Here is a 25,294-nt window from a genome sequence, read left to right as displayed (position 1 = left end):
ATATTGTTGTCTAGAGCTGGGTTGTGTGGACTCTGCCTGTATAAGTGCCTGTAAGTTCTAGGTTGTTGAAGCCATATCTAAGCCTGATCAGTGGCTTTAGATCAGTCTTCAGCTGGTGGCAGCCTAACTTGAAGGAGTGACATGCTCCTAGACTGGGATCAAAGGCAATTTCTCTACTGAGGGTAGATCCTGGAAAAGCATAGAGTAACCCCCGTTTTGTCACAGAGGGACTCAGACTGAATGAAAGTATACTCTTAGTGATTGTGCTTTGAGTTGCGAGTTGCTTGGAAAGGATAAACTTGTTTTATCATTTGTTTTTGTTTTTGAAACAATAAATACTCTCTATTTTTTAAAAGAGTTGGACTTTCTCTATTGGTGTAATATTCCATCCCTGTAGCATTCTCCCACTATCAAGGGCAGTAGATATTATGAGAAGACTATTGAAGATAAATTGTGGCAGCGGGTACAGGAACCATCACAGTTACAACTGCCATATGGCTCCAGGGAAGGTTTATTCATACAGTACCAGTCTCGCAATCAACTCCTTTTAAAATGACTGGGACCACCCATCTCTCTATGAGATACTCAGTGCTTCCTGAACCCAACCAGTCACTCTTCCCTCGCCATTCGGGTTAGGTTGATTCTTTCACTCCTTGATAACTATAATACTCAGCAATGACTTGGGGTTTTCTGTTTGGGGAGGAGGGGAGGTTAGTGGTTGGTTGGACTGTTCACTTTTTATTGTCAAGTTTAAATGGTTTTATGTACTTATTGTACTTCTATGTTTGATTCGCCCGCCCCCCCCCCCCGCCTTCTAGTCTAAATTTAGATGGTAAGCTCTTCATTTCAGGCACTCATCTTTTGTTTGCATTAACTTTGTAAAGCATCATAGACACTAATGATTCCATACTAAGAATAATCTTATTTCATGTGCTGTAATAATCTCAGCTTTGCAGTTAGTTGAAATATTTCTGCATATTAACCAAGCATTCTGAATGTGCACTTTACATCTTCTAGAAAAATACAGGTCTTCACAGTAACAAGAAGTTTGGAAACTTGGTCTGAAATTAAATGGTCTTGTTCAGTATCCTTGCATGAAGCAGAAAAAGCAAATAGAACTCAAAGTTTTGAAACAAAAACATGATTGATGTGTATTTTAACCTTTAGTTAGCAGTTTCAGTTCACACAAATCATAAAGGCCCATCGTATTATTCTAAATATGCTTATTCAGAAGCAAGTTTTATTGACCTCAGCAGAACTTACATCCTAGTAAGTATGCATAGGGTTGCAGGCAATGTTAGCTATTCAATAAGCAATGTATCACTGTTTTCTAAAAATTGTGAAAATGTTAAATATTTAAGGGATATTATAAAGTTGTATTCAGCTGCAAATTAATGTTTGTTATCAAGCAATAAATATGCACGTTTATCTAGGAAATACTTATCAAAAATGATGCCGATCATCAGTGATTTATACTAGTCTTAGTGATTTAAATTGAAGCCTCCGTTTATTGAATTGAAGTTCCGTTTATTGAAGTCTGTTGATTGGATTAATAAACTTGTCTTGAAATCATTCCAGTCTGTGGGCATGTATTTTGTACTTGGGACTTAATTTCCTGCAGCATGCTGTCTTCCACACAGAAAATAGCCCCCACCCCCTGCAAAAGCCACTAATGAATTTCTACACATTAGTATACATGTCCCCTTCTGTATTCACTTGCTGGGTAGGCAAGATATCTCAGATAGTCTTTAGTTAACTTCATATAATATATATTTTACTTGGGATGGAATTCTACAAAATATACTGTTTGAAGCAAACTATAGGCTATCTGTACATATGATAACTTGCCTACACAGGTGGTGGATATGGGAGGGGAGCAAATACACTGATGTGTAAAAATTGGCTATTGCCTATTTTTCACTATTTTAATGTATGCATAACTTCAACACCTTCCAGTCAAGTGTGCATGATATAATTGTGTTAAATAGGTTCAGTGTTTTTGTAGAAAAAATATTACTATAAAGCAATGCTTACAGTGCAGTCCTAGGCAGGTATATTCAGAAATAAATTCCACAGAGTTCAAAAAGATATCCTCAAATACAGTGCATAAGGTCACAGCTTTACTGTTTTGCTTTTCCCTGATCTGAAGGATTTTGTTTCATTCAACCACTTCATTTCATTTTTGGCTTGTATTTAGCAGCATTACCTTTCTATTGTTTCATAATGCATACTTCCTGGCTTTTGCCCCAGCTTGGTTGAACAACCAGAAATGAGTCCCTTCCAGCTTGATATTCTGACAACAACACACAGATGAGGGAGCAAGAGACATCATTGGTTGCTGCTACCTCTAGACATGGTATTAGCTAACAGTTAACAATCAAACAACTTGAACTAAAATCATAAAATTTCTATATTAAAAACAGTTGGCATAATAAAAGACCTATGACAAAAACCTGACAGTTCCAGATATGTGATTTAAAGCTCTATGCTTGCATACAGACTGTGAAGCACGATAATAAAATGTTTTCTTATTCACTTCAGGGGATGCACGAATGGCCTTTCTGACTTGATCATCCAGGGCCAGAATTGCAGACATCCCTCCATAACAGATATATTTATTCCCAATAGCAAGGCCACCTTACTGACGTGTTGAGGTGTCTTTTGTGCTTCTAACATCCATATCCTGCATTTCCTTTCCCTCTTTTCATATTTCCTCACATTAATCAAATACCCCCAGATAAATATTCTCTTCTACCACTTCATCCCTGGCTTCAGCCCCCTGATGCACAGTGTACGACGATCTGACACCTATTGTTTTACACTTGGCCTGTTTCTGTCATGCTAGATAACGTTTGGGCATATTCATCTGCCAAAGACTGGCCAAAGATGTCTTGAGCCAGATAAACTGTCTGCTGTAGTCTGTAAAGAGTAGCTTCAGATCTGCTCCCTGAAGGTTGTTTTGACACTGTGTCTCCCCCTTCTCAGCTGGGCATAGCTAAGAACATCACACTACTTCCCTGCTTTCTGATGTACTGTTACTATTAGAAACTCTTTCAGCTGCTTTAAGTGAACCAGTCAGTGCTACTCTTGTCCAGGCATGTATTCTGTGAGTTAACTATTTTCTTTAATTGATCTTGGATGCTTTGCCAAACTTGCTTTGTTAATAACATAAGAACGGCCCTGCTGGATCAGGCCCAAGGCCTATCTGGTCCAGCATCCTGTTTCACACAGTAGCCCACCAGATGCCTCTGGGAAGCCCACAAACAAGAGGTGAGGGCATGCCCTCTCTCCTGCTGTTGTTCCCCTGCAACTGGTATTCAGAGGCATCTTGCCTCTGAGGCTAGAGGTGGCTTATAGCCACCAAACATTTCAAAGGTATGGTTATATAGGGTGAGAAGATGGTGGTTCTGAGATGAAATGATAATTGGAGTTAGGCTGCAACCACTAACATATACTAAGGCTAATTTTAATTCTCCATATCCTTCTAGTGTTGGGTGAAATTATTGTATGTACACAATACAGAGTGGGTAAGCTGGAGAGCAGTTGAAACCAAGAATTTGCATTTCGCTTAAGTGAATACAGTGACAAAAGCATTCAGCATTTTAGTTACTGCATTTATTTTTAATTTTATTTATTGTTAAATTTGTATACCACCTTTCATTAAAACAATCCCAAGGCGGAATCAATCCCAAGGCGGTTCACATTGGAAAATTATAACAAGACTATAAAAATTAGACAATTAAAATATTAAGCCAAAAAATTAAAACAGAGATCTAACTGAAAAGATTTTTAAAATACATGCATAAAATAACCATAGAAAATGCAAAGAAACAGCAGAGTGGACAATAACATAAAAGCCTGGGTAAAAAGCCAAGTTTTCACGTGCTTTCTAAAAGCCATGATGGAGATCGAGGAGTGAATAGCCACTGGGAGAGCATGCCAGAGTCTGGGGGCAGCAACAGAGAAGGTCCTGTCCCACATGCATGACAGCGAAGCCTCCCTCATTGTTGGCACCTGGAGCAGAGCCCCTTCAGATGACCTTGTCAAGTGGGTAGCAACTCTTGGGAGCAGACGGTCCCTCAGGTATCCATGGCCCAAACGGTTGAGGGCTTTAAAGGTCAAATCCATCACCTTGAATTGGATCTGGAAACAAATTGGCAGCCAATGTAGCTCTTTCAAAATGGGTGTAATTTGATCCCAGTGAGCAGTTCCAGATAAAATTCTAGCTGCCACATTTTGCCCGAACTGCAGTTTCCAAATATTCTTCAAGGGCAGCCACATGTAGCACATGTTACAGTAATCCAGCTGTGATGTGAATAAGGTGTGGGTTATAGTGGCCAGATCTGCTTTCCTGAGAAATTGACACAACTGGTGCACTAGCCAAAGCTGGGCAAAGGCACCGCTGGCCACTGCCTCCACCTGAGCTTCCAAAAGCAGAGCTGGGTCCAGTAATACCCCTTAGCTGCATACTTGCTTGAGAGGAGAGCTGGTCTTGTGGTAGCAAGCATGACTTGACCCCTTAGCTAAGTAGGGTCTGCCCTGGTTGCATATGAATGGGAGACTTGATGTGTGAGCACTGTAAGATATTCCCCTCAGGGGATAGAGCTGCTCTGGGAAGAGCATCTAAGTTCCAAGTTCCCTCCCTGGCTTCGCCAAGATAGAGCTGAGAGAGATTCCTGCCTGCAACCTTGGAGAAGTTGCTGCCAGTCTGTGTAGACAATACTGAGCTAGATAGACCAATGGTCTGACTCAGTATATGGCAGCTTCCTATGTTCCCTATGCTCCTTGTAGTGCAACCCCATCCAGAACTGGTAGCATCTCCTCATCCCGATTGGCTCTCCTACTGACCAACATTGCCTCCGTCTTGTCCGGATTCAGTCTCAGTTTATTAGCCCACATCCAGCCCATCACGGCCTCCAGCCCCCCGATTCAGGACATCCACTGCCTCCCTAGGATCAGGTGACAAGGAGAGGTAGAGATGAGTGTCATCTGCATATTGCTTACCACTCAGTCCAAGTCCCCGGATGACCTCTCCTAGTGGTTTCATGTAGATGTTGAACAGCATGGGGGAACAGCATTAAAAAGAAATACATTCTACTCTAGTAGTTTTATATAGATGCTAAAATGCATAGGGGAGAAGAGAGAACTCTTGTGAAATGTTGAAAAAAAGTCTCCAACAACAAATTTGTGGTATCTACGTTCTGGGAAGAACTGGGGCCAACACAAAATGTAGCACCCAAGCCCTGCACCAGCTTTGGGGTTCAGAAGGGGTATCGTGGTCAGTCATATCAAAAGCTTCTGAGAGGTCCAGTAGAACCACAGGAACTCAATCCCCTGTTCAGCAGTCAGCATAGCTTCTCCATAACAGTTACCAAGATCATCTGAAGTTTTCATAGTTTGTGTTACTTCATCATTTTATGCAGTCTGAAGACCATGTTTCTACCACAACTTTATTGGGAGAGAGACAAAGCAGTAAATAAGAACACACTGTCAGCATATTGTTGTTGCTGTTATATTATGATGGCATAGATGCTTTCCTTTGGGAATGGCAGCTGTGAAGGTTCCTGTATTTGCTGCCACCATTTAACTTCAGTAGTCCTCTCTTATCATATTCATTGCCCTTAATAGCATGGGGTGTTACTCCAATAGAGGAAGTCCAAGTATTTTAAAAATAAAGAAGATTTATTGATTTTTTCAATAGTTGTTCCTTTCCAAGAAACACACAGTTAAAAACACAGTCAGTAACAGTTTACCATCTCAAAATCTGAGTTCCTTTCTGCCAGCCTCTTCCTTGGCAGTTAACTTGCACCTGACTCTGCTTCCTAGGTTCTGAGATCCATGGAACTCTTCTTGTTGATCCCAGGACCTAGCAACAGTTGCCATGCTCACCCTCCTAAGTCCTAGACTATATAAACACATATTAACCAATGGGTTCTTCACAGCAGCACATAATCGATCCTTGCAGCTTGCTTTTTGGTGTAGCAAAATGAAAGGAGACACAGGAAAAGGAGGACTTGGTGACAGAAAGTGGATATAGTGCTTCAAGGGTGCATTGAAAGCTGAATGAAAGAGGAAGCATGATGCAAAAAGAGTCAGGATTTGAAAAGGAGAAAGAAGGCCATGGAGGCTGCTGTGGATAGCATCCATTTGCTCAGTTGACTAATTCAAGTATGCTACAGAGACAGCAGAAGCACCGTTCTGTTCCCCATACAGAATGCCTGCAGAACCAGAGGATTTTTTAAAAAAAAAAAAACAACGGCTGGGCCATTAACCAGATGGTTGCAAATGAGGAGAAAATGAATAGCTCCTGGGAAATGTGGCTATTGTTTATCTAAAGCACGGGTATCAAACTGAAATCGGGTGGTAGGCTGGATTTGATTCCAGTGCACCTCTTGGTGGGGCACATACAGCCTCGCACCTGCCTCACACTCGCCTCGCACCGCCTTCTGTCTTCCTTCTCCACCACCCTCTCACTTTCTTACTTTCTTCTTCTCTCTTCCCTCTTTCTCGTTCCCTTGCCCTGCCATTTAAACTGGTTGGATGCACTACTTTTAACATCAGAATATGCTCAGGGGAAGGTTGAATTTGTTGTTTGTATTTTTAAAAGAAATATTTACCAATGATCTGCCGATCAGAAAAGCAGAAGCCTCCCTCCCGCCCCACACCATTTACTCTTCTTTACAGAAACCCTCCTTCCCATCGGGGAGGAAACATGGTGGCATCCAGCCACAGGAAGCTTCAAAGCATGGTGAGGTGGAGGAAGGAAACAGCCACAGGAAGCTTCAGCTTGATGCCTCTGTGCTAGAGAGTATTTTAATGCCACTGGGTGACTTTGGGCCAGTCACTGACCTCTCAGCCTGCCCAACCTAACAGCATTGTTGCAAGTCTGTACACTATGCTTGGCAAGTGTCTGCCAGCCAGCCAAGTGAGCTGTGCAAGAAGCTTTTGCAAGAAGCTTTGCTGAGACAGCAGCCTGGCAAGGCTTGAAGAGGCCAACAGAGGTGCCTGGGACTGGAAAGCCCTTCTTAAATTTCTTTTACCCAACAAACAGCAGGGGAAATGTGCCAGAGAGAGACGCAGTGGCTTGTCCAGGGTTCGATTGCTGAGCTCCATAGGCTGGATCCTGCCTGCAGGCTGGCAGTTTGATGCCCCTGCTCTAAAAGAAAGCTTCTCTAAAGGAAAGAGACCCTGCCCAGCTTGCATCATCCTCACCAGGTGATGGGATTGGCCTGTTTTTCTAAACCACCAGCAGTTCTTTCCATCTTTGGCTTCCACTGTCTCTTTTTGCCTCCTGATGCTTGGAGGGAAGGGGGCCAGTGGAAGTGGGAAAGTGAGAGTGCCGCAACCACCACTGCTGCTGGCTTAAAGGCACAGGCAGCATTCAGCAGCCGAGAACTGAGCGGCTGGGCAGGCTGTGCAAACAGCCAGCAGCAGCTGTGAGAAGCCTGGCATGGAATAGCCCAGGGCCACGGACACCCGGTGGCAGGGACAGCAGAGGTGCATTCTGCTGCCTCCAGAAATATCTCCAAAGGCACCACCTGAGATTATTGCATCAGATTGCCTAATGGGCAGGCTGCCCCATAACCAGCTATGCTTGTGCCACAGTTGATTCTCTTAAAAAATTCAAAGCTCACAAAACTAAGTTGTAGTCGTCATGGGCACCAAGGGATCAAATCCAAGGCAGTTAATTACATCCAAGGCAGTTAACTGCAGTTTTAAATAAAACTGATTTATTTCAAAGAAATCAGGCTCTCATAAGGTTCAAAGCATGTACAAAATCTTAACAGATTGTTATCACCCAGGATGAAGAAAAATGTAAGGTGCAATATATTTAGAGTTTCTAGGAGCATGTTTTGGGGGCATTTCAATGCTGTCAAACACATGTTTGCTTGGCTAGCTACCCTGGCTGAGAGCAGCTTCAGCAATAAGCATCATTTAAGTAGGCATTAGGAATTGATAGCCAGCAGGAAAAGAGAGCTCTGAATTGAATAATGATAACAATGATGATGCTTGGGGTGGGTCACAAGACTAATAAAATAGATACAATGTAAAGTAAAAGATTAATAAAATTAAACAAATTAAAAGACCTGGCTAAAACTATTTTAAATTACAGATTTGTAAAAGTTTCAAATTAAAAGTTATTAATAAAAAGTGAAAAACTTTGAACTAAAAAACCCCTACCAAATATAAGATAAAACATTTTAAAGTCTATTTTCAAAGTTTTGTATTTAAAAACGCTGAGGGGAGGGAGCATGGCGAAGCTCTTTGGAGAAGGCGTCCCAAAGCTGAGGGGCCACATCTGATAAGGCTCTGTCTCTAGTTCTCGCGAACCAGATCGCTGTTAGTGGCGGGGCTATGAGCAGGACCTTAGATGCCAAGCTGAGGGCCCTGGCAGGTTCATATGGGCGAATGCAGTCCGACAGGTACTCCAGCCCCAAGCAGAGGGTGCATTAAAGGCCAAGAAGAGAGAGTTGTGAAGTTGTGGGAAAAATGTCTTCCCTTTTCAAAAAAGAAAAGAAAAAGCTGACAACAACCCTTGCATAGAAGCTTCTGATGCCCTTGACAACTATATAAAATAGTTGAATAAATAATGGCAATGGTTACCTCTATCATTGTCTTTTACGACTTGTACGGATTCATCAGTATTTAAAGGAAATAGACTTGAATCTGAATTACAAGCTGTGTAGTGCTTTAAAGGTCAAGACCCTTACCTTGAATCTAACCCAGAAATGGACTGGTAACCAGTGAAACTGTTGAAGGATGCATGTAACACTCACGAAATGACATGTGCCCATAAGCATCCTTGCAGCAGTGTTTTGGACCAGCTGAAGCTTCTGAACCATCTTCAGGGGCAGCCCCGTGTAGGACACATTGCTGTAGTCCAATCTGGATGTTACCAATGCATAAATGACTGAGGTCAGAACTGATTTCTCCAAGTAGGGTTGCAGCTGGCATACCAGCTGTAGCTGGTAATAAGCACTTACACACACCGCCACCACTTGTGCTTCCAATGACAGCATCGAGTCCAGAAACACGCCCTCCCTGCACAAGCTGCAGACTTTAGCTTTCAGAGGGAGTGTGATCCAAGACCAGATTTACCTCAGTATTCAGATGATCAGTGTTACCAACCCAGAGCACTTCTGTCTTCTCTGGATTATGTTTAGCTTGCTTGCCCCCATCCAGTCCAGAACAGCCTCCAAATCTCGGTTCTGAGCATCCACTGCCTCCCCGGTGCCTGCTGACTTAAAAGATAGGTAGATCTGGGTGTCATCGGCATATTGATGGCACCGCAGCTCACACCCACAGATGACCTATCCCATTTATGTAGATGTTAAACAGCATAGGGGATAGAATCATCTCCTGAGTATGATACTCCAGGTAGGAGCAGAGCCACAATATAACTGTACCCCCAAGCCCCAACCTGAAGAGATGACCCAGAAGATGATACTATGGTTGATTTTTAAACCTGAGAATATTTTAGCTTATTTTAATTTTTTTGTTTTGCAATATGTATTTTTAGATTTTGCTCTGTAAAGGCTTATAGTCATATACAATAAACTGGATTGGATTGGTATTGAAAGCTGCTGAGAGGTCCAGGAGAATAAACAGAGTTAAGTTGTATATATTTGCCATAAATGGATCGAAAGATGTGTGACACTTCTCTTTTGTTGTGAAGTACTTATTGACAATGCTATGGTGATACATGCTTATATGTGTGGACTGCAAAAATGTAAATCATTTTTGTAATCTTGGAATCACTCTATTACACATCATCTCTGTTGGGCGTGTGGCTAGGGTGGAGAACGGAAGGCTTCCACCACCTGGAGCACTTCCGGAGTCTGCCAGATGGAGAGAGAGAGAGAGAGAGAGAGAGAGAGAGAGAGAGAGAGAAAATCCTGTAGCTGCTCCAGGGGCCGCCAAAGGCTCTCACTCCCCACTTGCTCCCTCCAGGGGCCGCCAGAAGTTCATTGGCCCACTCTCCCATCCGCTGCGTCAGGAGGACAGACTGGCTGCCCAGCACCCGGTGCCATTGTCAAGCTGCTGCGGGACCCGCACCACATCTTCTCTTTGCTTTCAGTCTGTGCATTGCCCCTAGCCATTCCTGTTCCCTTTGGGAGCCTATTGCATAGAAGAGGGCAGGCAGGCAGGCTTGGCTAGGGGCCATGTGGAGCTGGCTCAGCATTGTTCACTTGCCTCTACACTGCTGGGGGCCACCAAAGGTTCATCCTCTGCTCTCCCCTAACCCGCCCCCCACCAGCCACTATTTGGGGGACTAAACATGCATTCCCTGTACTTCTCCCAGTCGGCATTTTGTTCATGTGCTGCTTGGGTGCATGCTTTCTCTGCCTTCCTCTGAGCCAGAAAAGAAAGCCCCCAAACACAACTTGAGTGAAGCACCAACTGGGAGAGGAAGAAGGGCAACGTGACCCGTCTTGCCAATAGTGGCCATACCCCCAGCATTTGCTAGCATATGCAGGGCTATGGCTGGTGTGCACTTATGTGTGTGCAGAAGAAAACACTGTGCGGGAAGGTGCCACCAGCAAGAGCTTGTCCCGTGGCTGCCTGTGAGCCCCTTATGCCCCTGATTTCCATCCTTATTCTAGGGCTACAGTTGACATTATTTGGGCAACAAACTGGGAAGTGTGAGACAATGAGGTTTTACATGTTTTACTGATAATAACCATGTAATTGCAAAGTTTCCAGGTATAGCTTGAGACTCTCCTGAAATCACTGTGAAAGAAATAATCAACCTCTGAGACTGCTGGAGGCACAGAGGAGGGGTGATATAAGGGAGGTGTGAGGGAGAGAATGGAGTGGTGTGGATGGCTGTAGAAGCATGATATGGAGTTAAGTCTACACACTTGCACAAACCTCCTGTGAAGCACCCAGGCGTAAAAGAACCAAACGAGTGAGGGAGAATTGTGAAAACTACTGCTAGCATTCTAGTGTTGAGGGGAGGAACCTGGTTTAAAACAGGGTGTGATATCACAGAGTGAGAGACATTGCTTTACATGCTTTATTTTAATTACCCTTTACAGAATGATTCAATTCCTCAAGAGGACTTCACTCCAGAAGTATATAGAGAGTTCTTGAGCAACCTGTGCCCTCGTCCTGAAATTGACCACATCTTCTTGGAGCTGTAAGGAATTATGGAAACTGTCGCACTTGCTTGCTTCTTCCTTTGTTTTCTTCTGCTCAAGATGACAAGGTCAACTATGCAAGACTTAGAATCACGCTGTGAGAACCAAAAACAGATTTACTGTATCTTCCACTTCTGCTGCTTAATCTATCAGCTGTGTTGGAAACCAAGAGGTCCTTTTCTCCAGAGTTTAGCCACTATTCCTATTGTTTTCAGAGCAGTGCTGAACAGACTGCCCGCTGTTGTTGGGCTCAGGGGTGGAACTATAATTGTGTGGACATGCTCAAAGAATATGAGCTACCTGCCCACAGGCACCACCAAGTGCCCATCTGTTGCCCCACCCAACTGCTCCACCAAGCCACCTGCTTCCCTTCAGTGCCATATGGGGGCCAGTACTAGCTCCTTCTGTGCCGCTCCCTGCCCTGCTGTTGCCTTGCTGCTGCTTCCTCTACCTGTTGTTGCAGTCGCCCTCTCCATCTCCTGCTTCCTGCTACCACCTACCATCACTTCCCAGCCAGTTGTTGCATAGTGAGAGAGGACACAGTCCACCCACCTGCTCACTGATGCAGCAACAAGCTTGGAAATGGTGGCAGGCACACATTTGCCCTGATCATTCCAGAGACTGGAGCTCACCCATCATCTTCTCAAGAAGAGCAGCAGGCAAAGCCTGGCTCAGTGTTGCAGTCTTAGCACACAAGCAGTATGCAGCAGCAAGGAATGGCTCGAATGTCAAGACAGCCTTGGAAAGCAGTGCCCATTCCTGGTTGAACAGGTCACACACTTCCCAGCCACGCCTACTTTACATGGCATGCATGGCTGTCTCTTGCTCCTGCAGGTGCCAGAGCAAGAGAAAGATGGGAGTTCCACTGGGTTGGAACATCCTGAGGGATCAGGAATTCAGGTAGGTGCAGCTCAAGCTGCCTCTCCTCGAACATATGCCTACCCTTTTCTCTCTGGTGGAAGAAAGCTGCTATCTTGCAGCACCTGTCCACAAGAGCAGCCGTGGCAGCAGCAAACCAGCACCTAGCGCTTTCGGCGGAGATGTCTCGCTTGGCTGCAGCCCCAGAAGGGCCAAGCGCATCCCTCATGTCCAAGTTCACAGTGTGCACCACACAACGGATGGACACAAACTGAGCCTTCTTGTCTGCCCTAGTTATGTTTGCAGCATTGTCGGTCACCATGGGCCCTCAGACAGCCATCCCTCTACCTGGCGATCCATGGCCACTGGCAGATCATCTGCCATGTGGTTAGTGCCCAGCACCTCCACATGCAGGACCAGAAACTTGTCCTTTGCTGCATGGGAGGGGCTGGTGATGTGAATAGGCCTGGAGTTTGGTCCTAGTCGTGAACTCTGCACATATCATGGTCTTGTAAAACAAACCACAGAGCCTGTTGTATGTGTAAGGTCTTGAACCATGTTGTAATCTGCAGATAGCATGGGTTTGGTCACCATGGCAAAGCTCAAAGTGGGTCCCACACCGTACTGTCTTCGGTCTGGGACAGTTTCAGTATGGTGGTACTACTGGGGCTATTGGTTCCTTCTGGGAGCTACCACCGCTGCTGCCCTTAGTTTAAGGCTGAGAAAGTCCAGGAAATGGAAGTACTTCCTACTGTCTCAGACACAGGGGCTCACACTGCCAACAGGGATTGGAGAGTATGGAGAGATTGATCTGGCTGGGCTAGCAGCCAATGACACCTCCTCCTCCAGTGCCACAAGAAGAGCTCCTTCCCTGACAGTGGAGGGGCCCCCCCACCCCCAATTCTACCTCAGCCATCTCAAGTGACTGTGCTGTGGGACCAGACTCCTCCAGTCCCACTGCCATGTGCACAACTACATCAGTAGGGACAACTCAAGGAGTAGGCCTTTCTCGCTGTCGCCCATTATGAGCAGCAGGCTCACCCCTCCCTCTGCTTGCCACTCTGCTCCTAGCTCTGCCTCACACCCTCCTGGATATCTTAGTGGCTGTTTTTTAATTGAAGCCCTAACTCTGATGGGTGGATGGAAGAAGCGCTTTTAAGGTAGATATTTTTAAAAGCGGTGTGGGGTTGGGGGTGATCTATTTATGCTGTGTGTGCCACATACAGAGCTATCTATAACACTGTAGTGCATATACAGAAACTAGAAAAATTAGATCCCCCTCCCAATAAAGAAGCAGGCTTTATTTGGTGGGGGGGGCTTTTTTCTTGGAGGAGAGTTAGCAACAATGGGGTATGCCTAAGGGAAAGGAAAGGGGATTACTGTGGCCTCTCCTAAATTAATCCACCCCTCCTGTCATACAGTCATAAAAACATAAGAACAGCCCTGCTGGATCAGGCACAAGGCCTATCTCGTCCAGCATCCTGTTTCACACAGTGGCCCACCAGATGCCTGCTGTTGCTCCCCTGCAACTGGTACTGAGAGGCATTGTGCCTCTGAGGCTGGAGATGGCCCACAGCCTAGTAGCCATTGATAGACATGACCTAGTGCCTACCTAAAATCCCTTCCCAAAACTAGGCTCTATTTAAAGATTGAGAACTCGAAGTTCCCTAATAACCTAACCAGTGACCAGGCGGGGGGCTTACCTTTCAGCATCTTCTCTCAGTGTCTTCTGCTGGTGTCTAGCCAGGTGCTGCTCCCTGAGGCACCTGGGCTGAGACTCAACAGCTGGGGAGAGAGCAGGTGGGCACCAGTCAGGTGCCCACCCAAATAATATAAAACAAAAAAAGCTGGAAACACATTAAGGGAACACCAGAGAAACAGAGGGCCTTGGCAGGCTGGGCACAAGACAGAAGTCACAGCACACCAGCCTGCCAAATAATAATAATAATAATTCACATAATTCAAAAACTGATTTGAGTCGAAACAGGGCTGTTTCATTTCAAGCCTTAAAATAAAGGGTGTTTATTTTCAAGCTCGAAACACTCAAAACGGCCCTCTCAAGCTCAAATCATTTTGCACATCTCTAGTTGAAACTCCAGTTACAGAAGTTTGGCATTGGGAGTGACTGGATAGCGGGTAAAGATGTTAAAGTGTTATTCATAAAATAGCCTCTCCAGCCATCAAGATGCTAATTAGAAGTTTTTTGGGGGGATACAGTATAATACTTGGGAAAGATGCTATTAGTGCTTGTATTCAGCACAAAACAAACAACCAGACTCTTGTTACTTCATACTTGAATGCCTTGGAACACCTAGAGCAATACAGATGTACTTTTAATATTTGAAGTATTTCTTTCCCTGTGGTTTTAATATCGGAGAGTCTGATATTGAATTCTTCCAGATTTAAAAGCTAATTGCATGTTAAATGCAAACAGATGTAAGAAAGTTGGACAAGCTCACAAGTATGTTTGGAACCACTCTTGGAGAGAGAAGCAGCTTGCAGGAGGGTGATTTGAAGTTTGTGGGAGGGTGATTTGAAGCAGATTAACCCTACCCCTACAGGCAGGGGTAGAGTTAATCACCATCTCCTTCCTCACCAGCATCATTTTTCCATTCTAAATCCCACAGCTGTGTGTTCTTCAAAAACAAAGTGTGGTGTTGGGGCCTCTTACATGCATTTCTGCATCATGTGTTTTTAACCCCCGTAAGAGTTCCAGCATTTGATCGCCTTGTATTTTAGCAGTGCCCCTGTCCTCTTTCTCCCTCAAAAGGATGTTGATATTGCTTCTATAGCACTATTGCTTCTCAATCTCTAGTGATGAGATAAAGAGAAGTGATGTCGACTAGCAGGATATTCAATTATCTTAATGCAAATTTGTGTTTTGTCTGCAGGCACAAACTTGTAGCACTGGTTCCTATATGTGAATCAGTGAGTGTGACCTTGGTGTGCTTGTGCTGCAGCTATGAATGAGAAGGGGGAAAGATCAAATTTGTATCAAGTAGTGTAGGTGTCAATATGGGGACACATTGGTTCTTAAGCAAATTGTCCTAATTGGTGCTCTGGTCAACAGGAAAGTGCCGCTATATTTCAGCAAATGCTCAATTTACCCCAGGGCCAGAGCCTACAAATGAGCAACTCCTTATGTGATGAGAGGTGTTATGTGGGATGTTTGTAAATGCCTCCTGTGCTGCAGTGGGCATCTGTTTCCATCCACAGTTAGTATGCAAAGACAGATATTTGCCCGATTTTGTGCAATGTTGGTAGAACATCTTTGGCCTAAGTCGTAGGCCTGTGCAATATCAGATCAGGAACAATATCAGATCAGAATCAGATTGTACCTAGGCAATCTGGGTGCCTGGACCGCCCTGCCATGAGGGGCCCCCCACCACTGTGAGCCCTTGCCGCCGCAAGGCTTCCTCCCCACCACTGACACAAGGCTGAACTGCCAATATTCTAGCTGCCATGTGCACGGCTGGGGCGGGGGGGGGTGAGGCGAGTGGGCCTCCCTGCCGGTGGAGCAGGAGCAGCCGCTGAGTCTGACTGTCTGGCTTAGCGACCTCTGAGAACTGAGAGGTGTTCTGGTTTGCCTGCACAGTTAGAATAGAGTGTTGCAAGCCCGTGATGTCACACAGCGTGCAACACGACTCAGCGGCTGCTCCCACTCTGCCCGCCACTGCAGAGGGAGGTCTGCTCACCTCAGCCCCTGGCCATGCACATCACAGCTAGAATATCGGCAGTTCAGCCTCGCAGTGGTGGCAGGAAGACCCCATGGGCCAGGGCCCCAAGGTACGGGGGTAACAGCACCTCTGGTCAGGAATATCAGATCCCATCCAATATCCCTGATATTCAATCCTATCGGATATAATTCTGATCTGATATAGGGACGCATATATCAGATTGGAACTATCTGGTTCAGTATCAGGAATATTGGTTTTTTTCCAAAATGGAGACAGAGACAAAGTCTTCAAGCCCGTTCCTGGCCCACTTTTAAGCTGGGCCAGTGGATGCTTGCTGGAAGCGGGTTACCATGGCCCACTCATATCCTGATTTCACAGGTACAGCATGTAAATAGTGGGTCTAGAGCCAGCTTGGAGACAAAGTGTCTCCAAGCCCAACTTGGACTCTGACATTTTGAAAGGGTCTAAAGACCCGATTCCAATATTTTTTCTATCAGATTGGATCTAATCTGATCCAATATTTTTGTTCATGCCCAGAACTACTAAGTAGCACGGTGCCCCCTGGCATACGTAATGCAAAATGTACTGCATCAAGCTATATACATAGTTGCCAAATGCTGTTACAGCTGAACATGTGGTTTACAAGGGATTCCACAGCAGCTGCTGCCTTGTATGGCTCAACATGGGGCTTTCTGTTTCTCTCTTACTTTAATAATGACGGGTCCTTTAATACTGAAAGAATTCTGAGGGTTGTCAAGAGAGCTCTTTCCATTGCCTTTCCCACTGAGTTCAGGGGTCTAGAGGAGGAAGAGCATGGCACCAGTCCCTGTGCTTTTTTGCTTGGTGCAGAATGGGAGGGCAAATTCAGAGTTCAGTTACTGGTGGATGATGGCTGGAAATAAATCATCGGAGAACTAGCTGCCTATGGACACCATAGAACTTTAGAAGAATAACATTTGAGAGATCTTCAACAACATCAGATGTAACCTATGGACACCATAGAACCTTAGAAGAATAACATTTGGGAGATCTTCAACGACATCAGATGTAACCCCTGGGGCCTGGCGACAGGTGTGTGCAGAACTGGTTCGAATCGAACCAGCCCAGTTTGACTGGTTCAAACTCAAACTGGACTGCCCCACCCCCCAAAAGGTGGCTGGTCTGAGTTCAAATTGGGCTGGGCCCTGTCCGATACAGTTCGAGGATTATGCTTGTAAAGGGGAATTAGGTGAGGATTACCCTTTACAAACCAAGGGGTGACAAAATCCTTGAAAAGTGTTGTGGGGCGGCAAGAAAGCACCATACCAGTTTTTGTGGTGGGTCCTCTAAGTGCCACTGGCGCTCACCTCCCTCAGCTGCGCGGGCCGGCAGTGGCCTGGTTCCAGACTCTGTGCATCCTTGGCCAGAACTGGACTGCTGCCAGCCCGCACTGCTTGGGGGGAGGAGTGCTGGCGGAGCTTAGAGGAGTCGGCACCATGCTGCGGCCACAATGGCAGAAGCTGGTAAGGTGTCCTCTTGCCACCACCCACATCACCATCAGAACACTTTTCAAGGATCCCCCCACCCATTTGCTTGTAAAGGGGATTCTGCATCAGATGATTCCAAATGTATCCAGACCAAATGTATTGGACCGCTGGCTGGTTCAGTCAAACTGGCTTGCTGACCAGCAGTTCAGTTCAAATTCGGTTTTAATTTGAACCAAACCTCCTGAACCAGTTCCGTGCACACCCCTACCTAGCAAATGGACAATTTTCATCATCATTGCCCAGACCCCCTGCAGTGCTATCACTCACCATTACTTTATGCTTGCTTGATTTTGTTAAGTACATTGTACAATTTGTGTCTGTCAGCTGCCTTGTGTGTCTCTTGTCAGGCAAAAAGATGGGATAAAGATATAACAACTAAATTAAAAAACAAGGGATGTGAGAAGAAACAATTATTTGGTAAACTTGCCTCCCCCCCCGCCCCCATCTCTATTTTTTGTAGTGGTGCCAAGAGCAGACCATATCTTACTGTTGACCAGATGATGGAATTTATAAACTTGAAGCAACGAGACCCACGGTTAAATGAAATTCTTTATCCACCCTTGAAGCAGGAACAGGTTCAGCAACTGATTGAGAAGTATGAACCCAATAATGGTCTGGCTAAAAAAGGTCAGTAATTTTCATTTTCTTCAGTATTCTGTTTCTGGTTTCCAGCAATGAACAAATTAGAGTGCACAAATATATGCTGAAGCACACATTGCTTCAAATTTAATCACATTTCCAACTGGCTGACTCAAGATTTGATGAGTAATTAAAATTTAAGTTAATATTGAAACACATTTTTTATGACTTATTCGAAGGGGGATGGGTTCATTTCTCCTGTTGTTTTTCACTGCATCGGGCAGATGATTCAGACCATGTAAATATAATAATCAAAAAAATAATTATTTTCCTGTATTTGAAATGTCTGAAATGAAAAAGCCATATAAAAGCCATCTCACTGGAGCAAACGTAAGTGTTGCTTGATAATGTCAGTGGTGGCAATAGCACCATCTTCTGTATGCTGATAAGATGTTTTTGCAAAGTGAACTTGATGAATGGATGCCCATCCTGTCATATTTGGGAAGGATTCTCCTTGGGAAATTTCTAGCAGTGTTGATTGTACAGCAGGACATTCTGCCCAAATATAGTCTTCTGTTTGGTTCAGATGATCATTAGCACAGCCTGGAGTCTTAAGATAATATTGTCTTTATGCAGACTTCTGTTTCATTTTCATTCCAGTATTTTCCGAGCTACCCTGCTTTTCAAAGTGGCCATGCCATTGCAACCTAGAGGCATGGGAGACAAAAAGGCTCTTCAGTGGTGACCAGCCAATTTTGGAGTTACCAACAAGGCTGATTCCAGGTTATATTGCTTCATGTTTGTAACTCTCAAGATTGACTGAGCCAGAACAACTTAATTTTAAAACCAAATAAAAATGTCTTATGCAGTTTTGTTTCTTTTTTCGAACACTTTGGAAAAGGAAAACAAAACTGCACAGGAAGTTTACGTGATCCAAATTATTTTGCTCCTTTTTTTATTGGTTTTCTAGCAGCTACTTAAAACTTTATTTTTAAAACTGTTTTTTCATCCAAGTTCACAAAGACACAATTTTGTGTGTCAAATAACAGTATGTGCCATCCCCACGCCCTTTGACACACACACACATTTATATTTATATTTAAAAATAAAAGGTTGTCCTGAGAAAATTTTTGGGAAAACTCTGATCTCAAAGGACTGGGTATGGAAGCTGAAGTGTTAGTCCTACAGGTTGAGGAAGGTTTTATATTAGTAAGTAAGTAATATAGAGGCCTGTGGGTTTTTTCAGGTAGATCAAGGAGTTTTCCCAAACTTTATCCCTGTGGGTTAACTACTAAAAGAAGCTTCAGCTTTCTAGAGTTTCCAGGGAGCAATGCTTTGTGTCCAGACTCGCCCCTTTCAAATATGCAGCTTCCAATACAAGAATCATCATTTCCTGGAAATTTAGCTCAGCTCCTGTTAATTTACATTTTGTTGAAAGACCAATGAGAATCAGGCCTTGGTGACTCAATTTTTTTTTTAATTGAGCTGCTCCATGAGAGGAGGCAACAATTCTGCACATTGTCCCAAGGCACATGATTACCATTTACAAATTTTATTGACCTATTTTCTAATTGACTTGGATTTATTATATTTAAAACACTTAGACAGTTTTTCAGCTACCAATCATGATTTTATGACTCTTATATTAAAATTAGCTGGGCCGGGCACAGAACATCTGTGCCTCCAGCCGGCCCACCCACCGCTGTCTTCTCCCTCCCCCCCCCCCATTTCTGGGTGGCTGACCTGCCCTCTGCTTTCTGGCCGGCCAGGCACCAGCTTCTTCTCCCGCCATGCCCCCCCCCATTTCTAGCAGGCTGGCCCACCCACTGTTTTCTGGCCGACCAGGTGCCGGCTTCTTCTCCCGCCCCTCCGTCCCCCCCCCCATTTCTTGCCACCCACCAACTCACTTTCTGGCCGACCGCAGCCGCCATTTTCCTTCCTCCCATTCATCCCGTGGCTATCCGGCAGCTCTCCAAACTCTCACAAGAGCTGCCACGCATGGGATTAGCCACAGGTATGCCTTAGAGAATTAAATATATAGTTATTAGTATACAACATTTTAATTTCCTCTTGATGTGATAGCTAGGGAGGAGGCAGCCTGTGTTTAAAGCCCTCTCTTACTGTGTTTACCTTTTACTGCCGGTAGCAGTGGCCCAGCCCTCACTGCTTTTTCAGGCTGCCATCCGCCACTGCCCACTCTTCTGGCTTGGGGCACACTGGACAGCAGGGAGGTCCCATTCTGTTCCTCCCAAAGAGTAAAGGAATGGGGCCTCCCTGCTTCCCAGCGGCACCTGAGCTGATGGGAATGGAGGGTGTGTATGCACCCTGTGTCTGCGTCCAGGTGATACTGCGCCCTCCATTCGGATCCTGCTCCCAGGCTGGTCGTTAGCCAGATGGCAAGCAGTGGGGGTGGGTGGGACTGGAGCGATGGACGTATGATGCAATCGAGACAGGATCAAAAGGGGCAGTGATGAAGAGCAACAGGAAGCGTAGTAATATTGGCAGCAGGTGGCAGAAGCGGGGAGGTGAGCAAGGACACCTTTGAACACTGGCAGCTTTGCCTCTGAAAAGGACAATGCAAATAGAAATAATAAAGCTTTATTTTTACTTGGCAAAGATGTAACAAAAACCTAATAATTAACATAGCCAGTTATCTTGCAATAAGCCTAATTGCATTAGAAATATATTTAAATGAAAATACATGTAAAACTTGAAATTTAGTCTTAAAAAAAAAATCAGAGACCCCTCATAACATGAGGTCCAAAGCTGTAGCTTACTTAGCCTGTGGCAGCTGTTGAGCAGTAGGGCTAGTGGGGCAGAGGAGAGCCCACTCACCAGGGTAGGAGCTTCCTTCCCCAACATGCTTTCCTCCATGCTGGTGAGAGAAAAGCCTACTGACATGGAGGGAAGCAGGGAAGGAGGCAGAAAAGCAGGGGCAAAATGAATAAATCAGAAACAGTGGGAAGCAGAAAGTGGGGGCGGGAGAGGAAGAAACCCAAAAGTGGGGAGGCAGCAGATAGCAGAAAGCAGCAACCAAAGGCAGAAAGGGTGGGAGCGGAAGAGAAGGCAGGGGCCAAAATGTAGAAATGGGGCATGGAGAGAGAAAGAGGGCAGGGGCCCAAAGGCAAAGAAAGCAGGGAGCAGAAAAAGAGGGGCAGGGACTGGCACTGACCACTGCAGTAACTAAAAATTGGGTAAAAAATACACTTCCGGGTGGCTTCAGGGGCTGTATTTTCTACCTTTTTTTTTAGTTCCTGGCCAATGACAGGCCAGCGCCCTCTAGGAAACAGACTGGCTGGAACAGCTTGATTAGCAGGCTGTTCCAGCCAATAAGACCAAGGAAGGAAGCAGCAAAAGGCAAGGAGAAGGGAATGGAGGAAGCTCCATGAGTTGGAGGATTTTCTGGCTGCTTGTACTGTATTGTTTATCTGGTAGCTTGCTTGTTTTTGTTTGTTTGGGAGTGGGGTGGGGGCACAACCCCTCCTGTCCTCACTGATAGGCACCTCTGGGTCACACTGAATGCAAGAAATCCGTATTAACATGTGAGCACAAAATGTTTTTCAGATCAAGAAGGCCAATGGTTTATTGTTCATTTGGGAAGTTCAGCTAAAGAATGTCATGTTATTTATAGGGCATTCAGACAGACTTGATGATAGTGAACTAAATTTGCTTGTGGAGCATGTGGCCACAGCCTCTTCTTATTCCCCACCCAATATAATTGTGTGCATTCCAGAGATTTCTTCTCTGAAGTCTAACACTTTCTTAGGTAGACGGATGTTTTCCTCCTATATTTGAGATTTTGTTTTACTGAATTTTCTTTTAATGATCCAAGTTTTTAAAAGAAAACACAGATGGAAGTCAATAAGACTAATGCAAACTGTCATTTATGCATCTAATAAGAAGAAGCAGTTACAATCCTGTTGCCTCTCATTCAGCAGTCAGAGATCTTACTAGCATCTCAGCTCTTCTGTGTATTGTATAATATGTTTGGAGTAAATTTGTATAGCATAATGTATACAGCTTGTTTTTCCGCGTTGATTTGTAATATGAACTGTGATTATTGTTAAAAGTGTAATTGATTGTCAAAAAAAGGGCAAGGAAGAAAATCAACCAGCCAGGACACTGTATGTACTCTCATAGGGCTCACATGTTTAGGAATTAAACAGTAACACTTCTAAGGACTGTCAGTTCAAAAAGTAGGAAAATCAAAAGAAGGTATGCATGATTTTTCTGAGCACAGTTAGTTCATGTGGCATAAGCCTAGTGTGTGTGCCCAATTTCAGCTTCCAAGGAAAAGATGCTCCAAAAGGTAATCCATATATAGCCAGAACCAGTCCTCCTCCATCTTATAGCAGATAGTGTTATTTTTGTGGGGATATAATAGATACTAGCTTAACCCACGCAGAGCATCTGTGCGCTAGTACTTGATTGCTCCCCTCACCCCCTGCCACAGCCCCCCTCACCTCAGAGATCTCTCCACCCTCACCTGATTCGTACTCCGGTTCCCTCTCTTCCATCCAGTTGCTTCCATCCCCCTCACGCCTCTTGGTCGTGGCTGCAGTGTTGCTGGGACCTGTTGGCCAAGCTGCAGCCTCCTATCCCCAGAGACCTCCTCACCTGAGCCCCACTCCTGCTCCTCCACACAGGAGCAGCAGCGGCAGTTGACCAGGCTCTTCCTTGCTGCCGCCACCGCCATGGTTGCTCGTTCCCCTCAGGCCGCTGACAGGCCCAGACCCATCCCTTGCCTGCCTGCCTGCCTCTGCCAATGGCCCAAAGAGCAGCAGTGGTTGACTTGGTAGCCCCAAGTGGTTGACTGGGCCCTTCCTTGCTGCCAGTAGGCACCACCATGGCCATTCATTCCCCTCAAGCCACTGACAAGCTCAGGCCCATCCCTCACGCTTCCTTTTTTTCTCTCTTTCTCTCTTCCCCTCCCTTCCTTTTCTCTCTTCTCCACTCGCTCTTCCCCTTTGTCTTTCCCTCCGTCCCTCCTTTATTTTCTCTCTCTCTCTCTCTCCCTCTCTCTCCTTTCCTCAGTTAACAGACCTTGTTAATCTTGTTTCCTCATCTAATTCACACAACAGCAGCCTCCTTCTCCTGAAGGTGCTCTTTCCTCCCTCACAATCCCTCTCTTTGCAGACCCCTGCACACTATCCTCTTATATATAGATAGATTCCTCTCCTCTACAATCAAGAACATCTTCCAACCAGAAACAGTTGCATTCCAACTGACCTTAACCATCACAGGCTCCTCCTCCTTATCTGCATATGAAATCCCCACTGCTCAATCACCATGGTGCTTCTGCTCTCACAGGCTCCTCCTCCCTATCTGCATATGCAATCCCTACTGCCCAATCAGATGCTTTTATTCACAAACTCTCGTGAGAGCTGCCATGCACGGGATTAGCCATGGGTATGCCTTAGAGAATTAAATATATAGATAGATAATATGTTAACACAGACTCTCTCTCCCAATCACTCTCCTCTGTAAGGCTATTTGAGGAGTTTCATGATAACACCAGCCCATACACCAATCCCCTTTCAATTCACTTAGAAAAATCAAAAACCCTAGCATTCAGATAAACCCAATGAAAATGTTAATGAACAAATTACATCTGCTGGGACATGTGATCAAAATATTTTGTCTCTAGCCCCATATCAGCAATAGTAATTTGAAATAATAATACTGGGGAGAAAGAGAACATCAAAGGAAAGAAGATGACATCAGCTGTGGGAAGGGAGGTGTGGCTAATTTTCAAGATCAATTCAGATCTGGAGTTAGTTCACCCCAAAAATTTTGGTATGTATTTACCTTTTTGTTATTGAAATTAAGCTTGCCAATAACAAGTGTGACCACATTTATAGTTGAAATATAGTAATAATGTTTGTTGTATGACAGTCCAGCTTCCCTTATCCCTGTTTCTCCCCTCCCCCACAATATATTTTCATCACATTTTGCATTGGCCAGTGCAAACCGTATTGAATATTAGTTTGGATAAGTTTGCAGCTTTTTCCAGTATACCATGAATGTGAGCCCCACATTTGGGAGAAATGATGGTTGGCAAATGTTCACCAGTGTTCTCGTGGGACTTGAATGTTTTAGTAGAATTGAATATGTGTATGTGAAGAAAGATTTTGGATTTTCTAAACATTGGTGGATGAAAGTACTTGATTCTCAAAACCTCTAAGCATAAATTATATGTATTATACTTGGAGGCTTGTGTGTATTTCCCCCCCCCCTCCACATTGGTGGACAAACGTACACAAACCGTAGTGATAATATCTTAGTCTTCATTTGACCACCATCTTCCCCGATGATAAATACTGAGTTTTTAATGTAGTCTAGTCTTATGACTTTAAACCCATGTTTACTAAAGAGCATAAAAAACCATGTGCATTGTGGTCTTTGAAAATTTGATGTGTTTGTCTCCTAGGCAACAGCTCATAGTAGTAGAAGCAAGTACAAAGCAGGGAAAGCCCTGCTTTTCCAGTCTGAAGACACCTTAATAATGCAGTACTATTTTCATTTTAAATATAGCATCTGACACAAACCACATCCCTCAAGTCAAGCTTCATTTGTACCCAGAGCATTGATGGGAACATATTTTGCAAGAGACAGAGCCCATTGCAAAGAAAGTTTAGTGTCTTCTCATAACAGTCTACTAGATGCTTATAAGCACATGAGCCATTAGCCTGAAAAGGGCGAAAGCTACTAGAAGCTTGGATTTGGCACCTTGGAATGGCTGCTTTTCATAATCAGACATACATAAGCCTGCAGTCCCATCTATAAACAATGCCAGCCGGGAGATGGAATTTCTCTCTTTTGAGCCACGCCTAGGCCAATACTTGCTGCACTCTGTCCACTTTGCCACAATGGAGATGAAATCTCTACTGTTCACACAATCACTTGTACTGGGGTAAAAGTAATGTGAAGAAAAAGCCACTCCATTGAGGCCATCATTTGATGTCTGTGAGTTACAGCTTGAATGTAAAATCTTCAGGATTAAGATCATCTGTTATGACATGCTGACTACCCTAGAGTGTGACAAGTTCTACCATGTGCATTTGTTGATGAGAATTGCATCCCTAGATTATCTGGGTTTGTTTCTTTTAGGGCTTGTTCACCTGAGAAGGGGGAAAGGAAAGGAAAGTAATCTTCCCTTTGCTACTGCCCTCAGTAGTTCAACCAGATGGTGATGATAGCAGCAGCTGGCTTCTTGGGAGCTTCCTTTCTCGGCACAAAATCAGAAAATAAATAATTAATTGATTCAATGCACTTTTCTCCTGCCCGTCTATCCCATCACTAGATTTGTGGGATGCCACAAATCATGACTTTCCACTTGCTAAGAGAAAACCGTGTAAGTGTCACAAATAAGCCCCAGATTTCCTAAAGTGCTGTTGGAGCAATGTGGGGGGAAATGATAAGCAACAGCCGAAACAGTAGACCACATCAGATGTTCTAAACCCAGGCATGTTCTACCCAGGTAGATGGCACATGAGACCATGGTTGCCTGCCA

General features: G+C 44.7%; 1 protein-coding gene across 26 annotated transcripts in view; it reads left to right on the top strand.

Moving 5' to 3' along the window:
• The window catches only part of PLCB1 (phospholipase C beta 1), an 807,198-nt gene that overhangs the window by 545,423 nt on the left and 236,481 nt on the right, over window positions 1-25,294 (top strand). For 25 of the 26 annotated variants that reach the window (XR_008313428.1, XM_053284740.1, XM_053284741.1 and 22 more), the window contains 2 exons: window positions 11,040-11,140; window positions 17,663-17,829. Coding sequence is in view for 25 of the 26 variants with exons in the window: in XM_053284740.1 (XP_053140715.1) it covers window positions 11,040-11,140; window positions 17,663-17,829 (268 nt within the window). In the remaining variant the exon portion in view is untranslated. Of the gene's footprint in view, window positions 1-11,039; window positions 11,141-15,678; window positions 15,786-17,662; window positions 17,830-25,294 lie in introns of those variants that run through there. The other variant, XM_053284761.1, reaches the window with a different exon arrangement.

Source organism: Hemicordylus capensis, chromosome 1 (genome assembly GCF_027244095.1).
Source record: "Hemicordylus capensis ecotype Gifberg chromosome 1, rHemCap1.1.pri, whole genome shotgun sequence".
NCBI lineage: Eukaryota > Metazoa > Chordata > Lepidosauria > Squamata > Cordylidae > Hemicordylus > Hemicordylus capensis.
This window is presented reverse-complemented; position numbering and strand designations above follow the sequence as displayed.